The sequence below is a fragment of the Cibotium barometz genome, chromosome 28 (assembly GCF_041138505.1).
Source record: "Cibotium barometz isolate CiBa-2024 chromosome 28, ASM4113850v1, whole genome shotgun sequence".
In the NCBI taxonomy this organism is placed as follows: Eukaryota; Viridiplantae; Streptophyta; class Polypodiopsida; order Cyatheales; family Cibotiaceae; genus Cibotium; species Cibotium barometz.
Genome location: NC_141073.1, coordinates 43,919,515 through 43,934,263, shown reverse-complemented (window position 1 = coordinate 43,934,263; position 14,749 = coordinate 43,919,515). Strand labels below are relative to the sequence as shown.

Below are 14,749 nucleotides of genomic sequence, written 5' to 3'. Positions count from 1 at the left end.
TCTTTAGTTAACCTTGGAATACGATTGTCTTAGGTCTAGGGTCAAACCATCTTAATGTTTGACACCTGGCCATGTGTGTGTTGACCTCTAAGACATGTGAAAAGGATGTAAGAACACATTATAGTTCAGGAGCAAAGATCAAAAGAAATAAATTAAAAAAAAAAGCCTACAATAAATGGCAATGCAAGTCTATTATGTGCTCTAATGTTGGCCTATTGCTTTATTGACACTTGGTAGGCGAGGAGTATTCTACTCCAAACCGATGCCCTGGGTTGGTAGGGGGTAGCCTTCCCTAAGGTGAACTAATAGATTCCTGGACAATGCCTTGTGTTAAACATGGTACCAGGATCGATGTTGGTTTTGCCTTAGGGAGGTCGCCATTGTGTGTAAAAATGTCACGTGCATAAAGAAATAAAGGCAAAAGGCTCCTGTAACTCTGATGTTTCTTATGTCCCTAGCCTCGTGATATTAACTTGTTCTTAGAGCAGACACATTGTGGTCATTTGTTTATTTATTAAGCTGGGTAATTTTCCTTGACTTAGGCCAGTTATTATAGACCTTGATTAACCTTCGACACCTTGCTAACTCTTGATTTACTTTCAATATTTTTAAACTCCTGTTAGATTGCTATGCTAGCTCATTCATGTGACCCCTTAAACTAGCTAAGTTCTCATGCAACATCCATTGTGGTCTAACATGCTTGAATGTATTACACTTTATATCTTTTGAATTCCAGCATACTTTCACTCTACTTCCCTGTTCTGCAGACGGTCTACCACAACAAACCCTGTCGAGCTTACCATACCATAGATTTCGAGGACAGAATCTACATCAGGAAAGGGGGCATATTAACCTATGACGGACATTGAGACGTACCATGTTTTACGTCATGTAATTAATTTAAGTATTCTGAGTCATGGGCCGGGCTTGTCGGCACCACATGTAAAGGATAAAGGGATTGGGTGATCGCCGATGAGAGGCGCACCTCGAATGTCAGCAGGATAAGAGTTAGGATCGGCTAGCCATGTATGGACGCCCATGTGTGAACGGCTAGGTCACCTATAAGAGTCAAATGTAACCCTAAAACTCTCATTCTCAGTGTGTTGAATACAAAGTGTGCTCTTGCCTTATCTTCTCGGTCCCCTTCTCCTGCGTATGTGTGTGTGTGTGTGTGTGTGAGAGAGAGAGAGAGAGAGAGAGAGAGAGAGAGAGAGAGAGAGAGAGAGCGATCAAGCACTGTGTGGCGGCACGGCAGCGGCGAGGCGGTAGAGCGGCGACGGCGGCTCCTTCTTCACTCTACGATGCGAGAATCCTTCACGACAGCGGTTTGAGCGATGAGTGACACACCTTTGCTTTCTGTTTGAGCTTGCTAGTTTTTGGTTATATGCTTGCAGCCATTTGTGGCTTGCATACGGTGTTCGGCAAGTCCCCAGCTCCGACTTGCTTAGATACTCTCTCTTAAGGTACTCATTGTACAAGGCCCCATCGACTATGCTTTGATGGATAGTTGGGACTCTCTCTTATGCCTCAACTCCAAAGTGATGAGTAGGTGATCTTATGGTCTACTCTAGGCTATGGTTCTTCATTCCCAACTCCTTTAGTTTTGTGCCATATTTGCTAGCACACGTTCTTATGGAGGGATTATGTAGGAGAATGAGGTCTTTACACTCATGGCATTTTCATGCCTTTTTGTATGTTGCTTGGATAATATGGTTCCTTGCAATGGCATTATCATGCCCTATTAATGCACTTCTTGTCCTAATGTAGTATATTATATATTATTGTCCTAAAACTATGAGCACCAAAGTAGAGAGAGTTAAAAAACGGCAATGCGGATAACAAAGTATCATATTGACGAAGCTACACCGATTGTAGACATCTCTTTTGTCGTTGGGGGTTCACTTCCCCCCACAGTCCACCACCTACTCTCGACTCTCCTATGTGCAATCTACATGTGACACGTGTCTTGCCGAAATCTGTATTTAGAATCCTAGATTAGCCTTCAAATGTTTGCATCAAAATTAGGTATCAAACTAAAAACTGCATATCCTACATGCAATAAACACGTGACACGCGTCTTACTGGAACCTGTATTTATAAATGCAAATAAATCTAGATATTGCAATCTTCGCCAAAATTAGGTATTTAACTAGAAACTCCCATACATTCGAAACGTGTCCGTGTCTTTGTAAATGTAAACAAATCTCCAAGACAGTTCGCATCGAAGTCAGGTGTGAAACTGCACAAATTTAAAGCCTGAATTTGTAGTATCATACTCCAAGTCCACTTGGGCTAGTGCTGCTTTGTGAAGAGGACTCTGCATCCTCTTCATATGCTAGTGTTGATGGGCTATGGGAGCTCCCTTCACCTTTGTGAGCGTTTTCCCTGGCTCGTCTGTGCCACCTCCCAAGTGCCAGCTGAATGTGCTCCTGGAATATAGTCTTCTTCACACTCGATCCCATCTGAACAAGCCATCCATCCGTCAATGACTCAGGTTGTCTGTCTTACCCATCCAAATGCAGCCAAGAGCAAAACAAAGTACGCATAATTAGCAATTAAACTGCTTTCTCAACGACGATAATGCTATCGATTAGCTGCAGGGAAAGACAAACAAAGCTCTCGCATATAGCAAACTCAAAGTGATAGGCCTTTCTGCTGCTGCTGCTGCAGTGCGCAGGATTCGAATCCGAGGCTTAGAGCACCTGGCTACACGCCCATGGCCTAAAGTAGCCTGTTTATTTACAACGATTCTTGAGATGAAATCATAGTCTTCATTCAAAGATAGATCCCTTGTTTTTTGTTTTTTGTTTTTTTTTGCCCATGTGAGCTGTCTTTTTGGCTTGCCTTTGTAAAAGGAAGGCCTTTGAAGTTTTCCAAATTTACAGCTGGCAAAAAATAAGAAGAACAAAAAAGTGACAAGGTCGACGGGATTGAGGTTTGCTTTTCTAGGCTAAAAGGAAAGTCTCTACTTTTCCTCCCCTTTGATTGGCATTATGGCAGCCAATCACCGGCTGGGAGAACAATCCTTTTTTTCTAAGACGAGCATAGGACCTTACAAAGAAGTCAAGACCACACTCATTGGTAAGATTTTTTGGGTCTCATGCCTGCTTGGAAGGGGCTCCTTCCGAGCCGATTTCAATTCGGCGGGAGGCAACCTCATATAGACTCTAGTTTCCCATCTTGCTGACTCCTGAGCTTGTCACAAATTTTCCACGTGAGAAAAATGTTGGGTGGTGATAGAACAGGTTATGCAAGTGGTTGTATCATGCAGTTAAAAAAAAAAACAAACTCACGCCAACCAATTGCTTGCTCTGGTCAGCATGGAACCTTTTCTCGCAAAATGTCTGGAGTCCCTCCAGTGGGCAACCAGTTGGAGGTGCTGGTCGGAGTTCAAGTCACGCATACCACCAACTACTGCAACGCGTGGCGGTTAACCAGCTAGTTAAATGGCGGAAATGGGCACGCAGCCTGGCTTGAGCAAAGGTCATCATCTACAGCCGGTTTTGGGGGTGGTGGTAGATGTAACCGCCCGTGTTAAGTGGAGTTAAAAGCATGCAACAGTGGACCTTCAATGCTTGTAATACAGCTGGCATGGACTGCAAAATATTACTCCAGCGGATGACCAGCTATGCTCCTAACATCTCGTGTGAACAGCACCATGGAAGCGGGCTCTTTGTTCCACTCTGGTGTGGGTCATTCAACGTTATCAGCTCCCTGTCTTGTTATTCTAGCTGGAATTGCACTGCAACGTGTTTTATGCAGATCTGGATAAGTGTTTGCACTTAGAAGAGCACTTGGAGTTTATTCTTCCAAAGTAGGTGGTGTTATTCTTGCATGTTGTTACACGAGGGGCTGTCGAAGCCTTTTCACATTGATTTGCATTTTGTTACTAGCTATATGAAAGGAGGTTGTAAGGAGGAATGAGACGAGAAACAACCTGCGATACAAGAGCGTAAATAGGTAGGGTAATGATTCCGCAAGCCATCTGTACCAAAATCCTGCAATTTTGGCATATTAAACAATGTGGTATGATCTCAGTACACTCAACAATGCTCTTGCTTGCAATTTCTTTGCTTCAATTCTCTTATTCAGCATGTGAACTAATCTAAGGAAGGAGGTAGTGCTCCAAATCTCACCCAATGACGAGGCGTCCGATAAGCAAGTATGGATGTCGATACAGACAACTATCTGGAGGGAATGTAAACTGGAAAGCACAAGTGGTGACAATGGAAGATTAGCTTGTCCTTAGAACACTCCGCACTTGTGAAAGCAAACAACACTGTTAGACAAGGACCACCTACTTTCTCTCTCCTTTTAAACTAGAGCTATGATCATGCATTACAGAGTATACTTGTGGAAGGGCAAAAATTTAAGAGTTGAAAAATCAGGAGTTTTTAGGTTGCTTGGTTCTTACTGCAGCCCACAGATTGAAAGATATTTCCAACGCATTCTGTCATCCCAAACAATCTCTTTACGATGCAAATTCCATTGATATATATAAAGCCAATTGAGAAAATTCAAACCAAGAAATTGCCAATACTTTTAACAAGGCTTAATGCAAACCTGAAATAGTATGAAGTGAATGCACTGAAGGATGAATCGTGGACGACTGAACCAGAAAAGCTTGTCATTTGGCTTCACATCTAGCATGCCTAATATTATAGGATGCTTCCTACTGATATGAATTGCCATTTTTGTGACGATCTGCTGCAATTTCGTACCAATTGCAAGGACAAGCTGCTCCAAAAAAAAGCATTTGGTTGTAAACAAAGACACTACAGAAAACAAAGACTAGGTCAGTCTACTCCAACCATGGCTCTTAACATCTTTGTAGACAAAGTGGAAGTGGAAAGTGTAGAATTGCTTACAATCAAAGGTATGAAGGTAACTGAAATGTGCGTGGCCCAACCTGAAAGAAAAATAGAGGTGCAAGAATTTTTTTAAAAAATAAGGGTCGTGGAGTAATCAGGCAAAATGTGCAGGTAGTAGGATGCCTTTGGGACAAGGAAAAAGGAAAGTGATCAAGGAAGACTCACCATCTACATTGAACAGCATCCAAAGAATTGCGTATACCCATAGTCCAGGACTGTTAACAAAGTAGCATTAAAATGTTAGGCACATCCACAACAAAACTGCAGACAAGGTGTTTGTGTTACAAGACCCTCGGTGATTGTCAGCCCCCTTCCCCTTGGCGTAGCCAGCCCCTGCCCCATCACCTTCGCGCGCTTGCCTCTGTCTTTCCATGCCAGCCATCACTGCCCTTACCCTTCACCCCCCCTGCCTTCTGGCCGCTCAGCGCCGCCTCCCCTTCACCCAGCGCCACCCCCCTCCTCCTGCCACCCTTCACATCCCTTCCTGCCTCCCAGCCCTTCTGCCCGCCTCCTCTCCATCGCCTGTCTTCTACAGTCTCTCTTGGGCCCCTTCCTAGCTTAAAAGGCGACCAGGCGTGGAGGGTCAGTGGCGGCGGAATCGTGCACTACGACCCGGGAGAAAGAAAGCAACAGTCCCCCTGTTTTATGGGGAAACCCTAAATTCATCTTCATTATGGTTTTTTTTGGCACGGTGGTGCGCTCAGAATTTCATTTGGAAGCCTATAGCATAGTCACCAGAAAACGGGGAAATGAGAACGGAACAGGTACTCCCCCGGAAAGGGAAACGGGAACGAGTAGGAAATGGAAACGAGTACGAAACGGAAACGGGTAGGAAACACCACATAAACTCACTTAATTAAATTACTGAACCAAAAAGCGTAATTACAAACTCAACAGCCAGACTTTCTCAAATTTGCATAGAAGAGCACACATTTAGAGCAACAAAAGAAAGGAGACCTCAGGATCGAGTCAATTGCCTGTTAAATTTAGAACACCAAGTACGATGCAAATACATCTTGCTAGTTTGGAACTCATGAGTAGACTCAAACTTGATAGAGGTGCACATCATCTCAGCCAAGATCATCATTATCTAGGAAGCCGTTGCAGCCACAATTCCATGCCGCACTGGAACTAGCTATCATGTCATGCGGTAAAGTGGACTACTACTCTGTCTCTGAACCCTTCTCATCCTCCTCTGACCAATGCTTCCAAGATTGGGGGTTCTCACAATGCTCAAGAAGTGCGAATTGGCGCTCACAAAAATTAGATCATTGGTCTTTTGCGTGGCAAGCCGTTTCGCTTCTTTGAAGCGATATGGCTAAATGAGCTCCATAGTTGCTCCAAATAGGAGAACTGACTTGTTGGCTCAGAATCTTGATGGCCAACTCCTGCAACTCTAAATTGTCTGCCCCATAGTCCTCCCACCAAACACATGGATCAGTGGTGAACCGATCCCCCAATTGGCTCTTCGAAACCCCCTGCTAGGAAGTCATTGGAGCCGCAATCTCCTGTTGCTCCAATGCCCTAGAACTAGCTATCATGCCATGCAATAAAGTGGACTACTCCTCTAGTTGGCGGAGGCAGTGAGTGCACTTCCTAGGGGCAAATGCTCGGGGGTGGACGGGCTTCCAGTTTCTGACGTGCAAGAGGTGGTTTGGAAGAGCCAATTGGGGGATCGGTTCACCACGATCCATGTGTTTGGTGGAAGGACTATGGGGCAAACAATCTAGAGTTGCAACTGTTGGCCATCAAGATTCTAAGCCAGCCAATCAGTTCTCCTACTATGGAGCTTGTTTAGCCATATCGCTTCAAAGAAGCGAAACGGCTTGGCACAAAAGACCAATGATCTAATTTTTGTGAGTGCCAATTTGCATCTTCTTGAGCATTTTGAGAACTCCCAATCTTGGAAGCATTGGTTAGAGGAGGATGAGAAGGGTTCAGAGGCAAAGGAGTAGTCCACTTTACCGCACGACATGATAGCTAGTTCCAGTGCAACAAGGGATTGCGGCTCCAACGGCTTCCTAGATAATGATGATCTCGGCTCAGATGATGTGCATGTTACACGCTTAAGCTCTGGGAGTCTTCTTTCAGCCCTAAACACCACCAAGAACATGGTGATGCAGAAACACAAACAGAAAAGAGAGTAGAGAGAGAGAGGTAGCTGGAAATTCAGTATATCATATGGTACAAAAAGGTACATAAATCCTTGCAGCCATGGGCTCCCTTCTGGGAAAAGGTAGAAAACCCTAACTCTAGTCATATATCTAGACCCACATCCAAGAGGCAGTGAATGAACAAAACAATGAGCAAACATGCCTTTTATAGGCCTTGGACAGCTAGAGATCTGGCCGACTGCTGGTCGGCCAGCCACCTGGACACCAATCTCTTTAATGAAGCACCCGACCTGCTCTGCTACAATTGACTCAGATTCTTCAGGTTTTCCACTCAGCCGACAGGTCCCTGTGTCCACTCCAGTCCATCCCTTGCCATATCTTGCACATCAATGCTCGAAAATTCTGGTCCTATCTGATTCTTAATCCTTCTTTATTTGGCTGCACTCTAGGATTAGTCGTGAGATTAGCATGTATATGTGCATGCACATGACATCCCTCTCTGCTAAACTTGATGACGGGATTCCAAAACTGCTTCTTGGATGACTGTCATCATCCCATTCTATTCCCGGAGTCCCTCTGTCATCCTTCCTACTCTGGCAACCTTTTCACTGAATAGCCGACCCGGTCTCCAAATCCACTCTAACTCTGAAGAAGATCTATGCATCTGTTCCATCCAGTCCCCAATCCGTTCCTGCCCTGTCTTTGAACACCATCTTGGTCTGCATTCTTGAGAAATGAGTCTGGCACTCTCACTCCACCCCTTGGAGGATCCTCCTCCCTTGGAACCGTTGCCTGAAAGCCTTTCCTGGCTCACAAGACTGCCATCCCCTTTGGGCTTTATGGAACACCACCAACCAACCTCCTGGGAGTTCTTCCTGGTCTCGTGTTCCTTGCCTTGGGCCTCGTGCGTGTGCAATTTCCTGTACCTTGGACCTGTACACCTTCATACGAGACTGAATCAGTGTTTAGCCTTGTTGAGCCTGCTGCTCTGATACCAATGTTACACACGGAAGCTCTGGGAGTCTTCTTTCAGCCCTAAACACCACCAAGAACATGCTGATGCAGAAACACAAACAGAAGAGAGTAGAGAGAGAGAGAGAAAGAGAGAGCTGGAAATTCAGTATATTATATGGTACAAAAAGGTACATAAATCCTTGCAGCCATGGGCTGCCTTTTGGAAAAGAAAGAAAACCCTAACTCTAGTCCAATATCTAGACCCACACCCAAGAGGGAGTGAATGAACAAAACAATGAGCAAACATGCCTTTTATAGGCCCTTGGACAGCTAGAGATCTGGCCGACTGCTGGTCGGCAAGCTGCCTGGACACCAATCTCTTTAATGAAACACTCGACCTGTTCTGCTGCAGCCGACTCAGATTCTTCAGGTTTTCACAGGTCCCTGTGTCCTCCAGTCCATCCCTTGACATATCTTGCATAAACTCAATTGATTAAATTACTGAACCAAAACGAGTAATTACACACTCAACAGCCAAACTTCCTCAAATTTGCATAAAAGAGCACACATTTAGAGCAACAAAAGAAAGGAGACCTCAAGATCAAGTCAATTGCCTGAACACCAATTACAATGCAAATACATCTCGCCAGTCTGGAACTCATGAGTAAACTCAAACTTGATAGAGGTGCACTGTCATGTACATGCTAATCTCAGGACTAATCCTAGAGTGCAGCGAGATAAAGAAGGATTAGAATATTGTGCATCTTTGTGTTATGGGGCTATGCCTATGTTCATAGTTGTCATGGTATGAAAATATGATACTGTACGATACGATACCGTATGGGAATTTTTGGTACGATATGAAATTTTCGGATACCCTATGATAAAATACGTTTTTTTTTAACACTTACAAACTATGGAGCTTCAAGCTTTAATGTGAGGGAAGGTTGGGGTGGAGATGTGTCTCTCCCAGTTGGATCTCCCAATTGTCTCCAAAAAAGAACCTGCATGGATAATGCAATACCAAAGGTCTCCCAGTGTAGCATTTATGACTAAGGGACCATCCTAATACGAGCAATGCATCTAGGGTGATAGGTTTAGGGACTCCTCTCTAGATCAAAATGGCCATGTCCAAATCTTCTCCCTCGTACATAACTTGAGGATCTGACTGTCTAGCCTACCTATACCAGGGATCTCCAAGTGATGTAGCAAGATTCTCTCATCCTACCAATCATGTGTACACTACCAGTCCACCTTGCTAGATGTTTTAGGTCTCTCAGCAACCCCATATGGAATACTCAGTGGACACGAAAGTTGCGAAGTATTGCGGGCATTTGGGATCTTCGTTAAGCAAGATTTCTATATTTTTTTAGCATTTGGAATTTTTTTCTCAAGGGGGGGGGGGAACCTGATACCGTACAATATCGTACCGAACGAACCGTATGGTACGAATGGGTTCGTACCGGTACGAGAAACAACCATGCCTATGTTATGGGTTTTATCTTATTTTCTCTCCATTTGTAGGTCGTGGGCTGTTGGCCAGCTCCTAGGGGCAGTTGGCCAGCTCCCCTATCACCATCTCTAGAGGCCAATAAGACAATCGAAACATCTTCGGAAATCATTGAGTCAGTTAAGGAGCGCCTTGCCAAAGCTCAAGAAGCATATACTTGGCAAGCCAACAAATCTAGGCAAGATGTCAACTTTAAGGAAGGGGATTGGGTATATCTCCGCATCATCCAGCAACAACTAAAGTAAGTGGGCAAGCGTTGTTCCAAGCTTTCATTCCGAAGTTTCGACCCATTTCTCATCATTCAGAAGTTAAGTGATGTCTCTTTAAAGTTAAAGTTGCCAAAAAGTTGGACTATGCACAATGTCTTTCATGTTTCTTGGTTGAAGCCATATGTAGGTCCAAAGGGCTGCGTTTTCTTCTGGAGAGCTGCCTTTAGTTTGTTAGCACATTCATCCCCAGTTTCTGCCCATATTTGGTGTCCCTTTTGGTACCTTTTCATGGCCCTTGATTGTGGGCTGGCCACCCCTTTTATTATTTATTTTTCTAGGATTTTTCCTAGCCTAGATGTATTTCCCCCAGTCGGCCAGCTACATCATGTCCAGTCGGTCAGTTTATCATGTCCAGTCGGCCAGCCCCTCTTACCTATAAATTGGTGGGCTGGCCTCTCACTTTTTCATCTTGCCTAGTCTTTTTTTTGCTCCCTCCCTTATGAGACACTTCCCGTCTCTTGCTTGGGACTATCACTTCAGTATATTCAGCATAGTTGCTCCATATCTCTCTCTCTCTCTCTTGCACTCTCTGCTCAGCACACTCGTGTGCTTATTTGCTTCCGCTCTGTGCACTCATTCATGGTATCATCGCTCCCGGTTTAGCGATTCCCTCTGCTGCCCCAGATTGTGCCCTATCTACAGCCCCTTCACCTCTGCATTTTTCTCAGATTTGCACCCTTCTGGATGCTGTGTTTTCTGGACAATTGCTGCGGATTGCTTTCCCTCAATTTGGCTTCACGCTTACAGCCTGAAGGTATTTTCTCATCAGCGTTTTTCTTCCTTCTTGGAGTTTGGAACTAGGCGGCTTGTTTTTTCAGGACTGTAGCCCCTCTTTGGCTGCGTTTTCCTCTCCAGTGGACATTCCCTTTTGCAGAGGGGGTCTTGTGGTGGTTCTAGCTTTGGTGGCAACCTTGGTACCTGTGGTGGACACTCCTTCCAAGATTGTACATATTTCTGAGATTGAGCCCAAGCTTTTGTGATGGCTGCCCCGTCTTCACTTCATATGTTCTCTGAGTCTACAAAGTTGGATGGTTCAAACTACACTTTGTGGAAGGTGAAGGTGAAATCAGCCTTGTGTGGCGTGGATCTCTGGGATTGGCTTGTTACACCTGCCAATGCCACCCCTCCCACCCTTGCTTCCACCAGTGGTGTGACTCAGGCACAAATTGATATTTGGCACGCGAATGATCGTCGTGTTTTCTCCTTTCTGATATTGAATTGTCTGACATTGAATTGTTAGGATTCTATTCTCTCTCATCTGCGTACAGATCTGCGTACAGCAGATGATGCACATGAAGTTTGGAAGGCATTTGCAGATATCTACGAGATTAAGTCTCCGGGTCGGATATTGGCGTTGGAAAAGCATTTTATGAACTTGTCCGTTTCTGCCTTTCCATCTTTATCTACGAGATTAAGTCTCCGGGTCGGATATTGGCGTTGGAAAAGCATTTTATGAACTTGTCCGTTTCTGCCTTTCCATCTTTATCTACTTTCATCTCGAAGATGAAAGATCTCCGGGACGAGCTTGTTGTTTGTGGCAAGGATATCTCTACAGAGGATATGGCTATTCGGCTTCTCTCTAAGCTTCCAGAGAGGTTTGATGCTTATTTTCAGTCTCTTGTTTCTTCTCCTCGTCCTATTCAAGTTACTTGGGAGGAAGTTCTCCCCTCCATTATGCAGATTGAGTCTCACTTTGAGGAGCGGACTGGCACCTCTGGTGGTTCTCATGGAGCTTTGGCTGCACAAGATAAAGGGAAGAATCAACAGAAAAAAGGGAAAGGGGGTTCTGACAAGAACTCCAAGAATAACGACAAGGATAAAGACAAAAGCAGATCTTCTAAAAACCAAGACATTGAGTGTCATTATTGTGGCAAGAAGGGTCATAAATCGCCCCAATGTCACAAGAAGAAGTGGGATGAAGAAGCAAAGAACTATTCCTCTACAGCAATGTCTCAGACCAAGAAGGATGATGGTATTCTTCTATTAGCAGGTACTCGTCGTGTACTTGCTCTTGTGACTTCTCAGTCGTGATCGTGGATTGTGGATTGTGGATAGCGGTGATACTGCTCACATGACACCCCATCGAGATTGGTTCGAGGACTTCACTGCTAGGATAGGCGAGATCACTTTGGGTGATTCTTCTTCTGTGCCAGTGCATGGACATGGCACCATCCCCATCTTCCGCTCCTCCAAGGACAAGAGGTACTTCTCTGACGTTCTGTACATTCCAGATTTGGCATTTAACCTTTTGTCAGTGAGTGCTCTTACAGAGCATTCTTCATTACCTCGACGTTTCTAGGCTGAGGCGGCTTCCACTGCTATCTACATTCAGAACAGGTCTCCTACTGCTACGCTTCTAGATAAAACTCCATATGAGGTTTTCCATGGTGAGAAGCTCTCTGTTGTTCATTTCTAGATATTTGGTTGTTCGGTGTATGTACATGTGCCTAAGGAGCATCACTCCAAGTTGGACTCGAAGTCTCAACGCATGACTTTTCTCGGATACAGCATTGTGTCCAAGGCATATCGTCTTTATGATCAGCAATCCGGCAAAGTAGTTGCGAGCCGTGATGTGGTGTTCGACGAGACTAATACATCTTCATAGAGGTGTGGTGAGCTTCTTCCTCCACCTCCTTCTCTGCTTCCTCCTCCTCCTCCTCCTCCTCCTCCCTCTGCTTCTGTTACACCTCCAGCTGTGGATTCTCAGTCAAATGATGATGACTCTGCTCCTCCTCCAACGAGTTCGAGCAAATCTGTGCTTGGATGGTACTTTCAGATAGTTCGTGATTCTGGGTTTACGTGAGCTTCCTTCTGCTCCTCCGCCTAGTTCTCTTAAGCGATCTTCCAAAGTTTCAGGGAAACAAATTCATGAAGGCAACATGTTTGTTAACTTTGCTCTTATGTCCTCTATCATTCATGGTCCTTCTGATCCCACTTCTGTGGACGAGGCTAAAATGACACATTGATGGTTAAAGACATGCCCTATATAATTGGCTCACTTGATTTTAGTAAGTCCAAGAGCACATGCTTGCTTTCCACACACATCAATTATTCTTATAGTCATTTTTACTGATGGTTGGGTTGCCACTCATGGTTGGGGCAAAACATTTTTACTCATGGTTGGGGCAAGACACCCATACACATTGCTACTTCCTAACTCGTAATGTTATAATTAACTACCAATCCAAGATGTTTAAATTTTTAAAGAAGTATATGGCTTTTACCACATCAAGGGGGATGTTCACATTATTTATGATGTACATTAGATTTAAAAAAAGTATGGGTGAGTCGATTTGATGACACGGAATGGCACTTGGATTTTGGTGCTTAGGCCACTGCAGCATAAGGTGATTGGTGTGCGCTAGATCTTCAAATCGAAGTTCTGAGCTGATGGTAGCTTGGACAAGCACAAGGCGAGGTTGGTTGCCAAGGGTTATGCTCAGCGCCCTAGAGTCGACTTCGATGAGATCTTCGCTCCGACGGCCCGGATGACTACCATTCACACCGTTCTTGCTCTTGCAGGACATCTAGATGGCCTGTATTCTAGATGGATGTCAAGTCGGCTTTCCTGAATGGAGAGCTTACATAGGAGGTTTATGTTGATCAGCCGCTAGGATTTGTTGTTCCAAGCAAATAGGATCAAGTGTACCGGCTGAAGAAAACTTTATATGGTTTGAAGTAGGCTCCGCAGGCTTGGTTGATGAGTTCTTTCAGAAGCTCGGCATGCGCCGTTCTCATGCAGATTCGAACCTTTATATCCTCCTTGAGAGGGGGTTGATTGTTATCATTGTGGTCTATGTTGATGACCTCATCTTTACAGGTTCTTATTCTATGAGGATCCGTTCAGTCATGGATGCTTTGCAGACAGAGTTTGAGATGACGGATCTTGGCCTTCTGCATTATTTTCTTGGCTTTGAGATTTGGCAAACCCCGAAGGGCATTTTCTTCTCTCAGCAGAAGTACACACGGGAGATTCTTGACAAATTTCAGATGACTGGATGCAAACTAGGATCTTCTCCTATGGATACTAGTGAGAAGCTTTCTCTTCTTGATGCTTCTCCAGGGATTGATCAGGGACAGTATCGGGTTCTTGTCGGTTGTTTGGTTTGGTTGACCTACTCCCAATTGGACGTGTGTTTCACAGTCAGCTTTTTGAGTTCAGATTGGGTTGGAGATCCAGATACTCGGCGTTTGACCATTGGTTGTGTTTTTTCACTTGGGTCTGGAGCCATTTCATGGAGCAGTAAAAAGCGGCCTACTGTGGTGCTTTCCTCTACAAAGGCGGAGTATTGTGCGGTTTGTTATGCTGCATGTGAGGCTATTTGGTTGCGGAGATTATTGGAGGAGCTTGGCTGTCCTCCTACCGGATCTACTCTTCTTTGGTGTGACAATCAGAGTTGCATCGCCATCGCCAAGAACCCTGTGTTTCATGCTTGTACGAAACACATTAAGATACAGTATCACTATGTTTGTGAATGGGTTCTTGCTGGAGATTTGCGTTTGGAGTCCTTAAGCGGAGAATGCTGCATATTTGTTCACCAAGCCGCTTTCTCAGGCTTCCTTGGCTCCTCATCTTTGGCTTCTCGGAGTATGTTCAGCATTTGGTGAGAGGGGGTGTTAGCACATTCATCCCTAGTTTCTGCCCGTATTTGGTGTCCCTTTTGGTCCCTTTTCATGGCCCTTGATTGTGGGCTGGCCATCCCTTTTATTATATATTTTTCTGGGATTTTTCCCAACCTAGATGTATTTTCCCCAGTCGGCCAGCTACATCATGTCCAGTCGACCAGCCCCTCTTACCTATAAATAGGTGAGTTGGCCTCTCACTTTTTCATCTTGCCTAGTCTTTCTTTGCTCCCTCACTTATGAGACACTTTCTGTCTCTTGCTTGGGACTGTATCACTTCAGTATATTCAGCATAGTTGCTCCATATCTCTCTTTCTCTTGCACTTTCTGCTCAGTTATTTGCTTCCGCTCTGTGCACTCATTCATAGTTGCTACCCCCTCTAGTTGCAAAAAGTCCCTACCCCAGAC

The 14,749-nt window shown here is 44.7% G+C and overlaps 1 protein-coding gene across 6 annotated transcripts in view; it reads right to left on the bottom strand.

Moving 5' to 3' along the window:
- Nucleotides 1-2,115: 2,115 nt before the first annotated feature.
- The window catches only part of LOC147622844 (MLO-like protein 9), a 55,808-nt gene continuing 43,174 nt past the window's right edge, over nt 2,116-14,749 (bottom strand). For 3 of the 6 annotated variants that reach the window (XM_086822485.1, XM_086822486.1, XM_086822487.1), the window contains 7 exons: nt 5,037-5,086; nt 4,869-4,909; nt 4,564-4,737; nt 4,415-4,450; nt 4,137-4,204; nt 3,938-3,998; nt 2,116-2,462 (listed from right to left, as the gene is read on the bottom strand). In XM_086822485.1, the coding sequence (XP_086678611.1) occupies nt 2,271-2,462; nt 3,938-3,998; nt 4,137-4,204; nt 4,415-4,450; nt 4,564-4,737; nt 4,869-4,909; nt 5,037-5,086 (622 nt within the window). In that variant the 3' untranslated portion in view covers nt 2,116-2,270. Of the gene's footprint in view, nt 2,500-3,937; nt 3,999-4,135; nt 4,261-4,414; nt 4,451-4,563; nt 4,776-4,868; nt 4,910-5,036; nt 5,087-14,749 lie in introns of those variants that run through there. The other 3 variants (XM_086822488.1, XM_086822489.1, XM_086822490.1) reach the window with 3 other exon arrangements.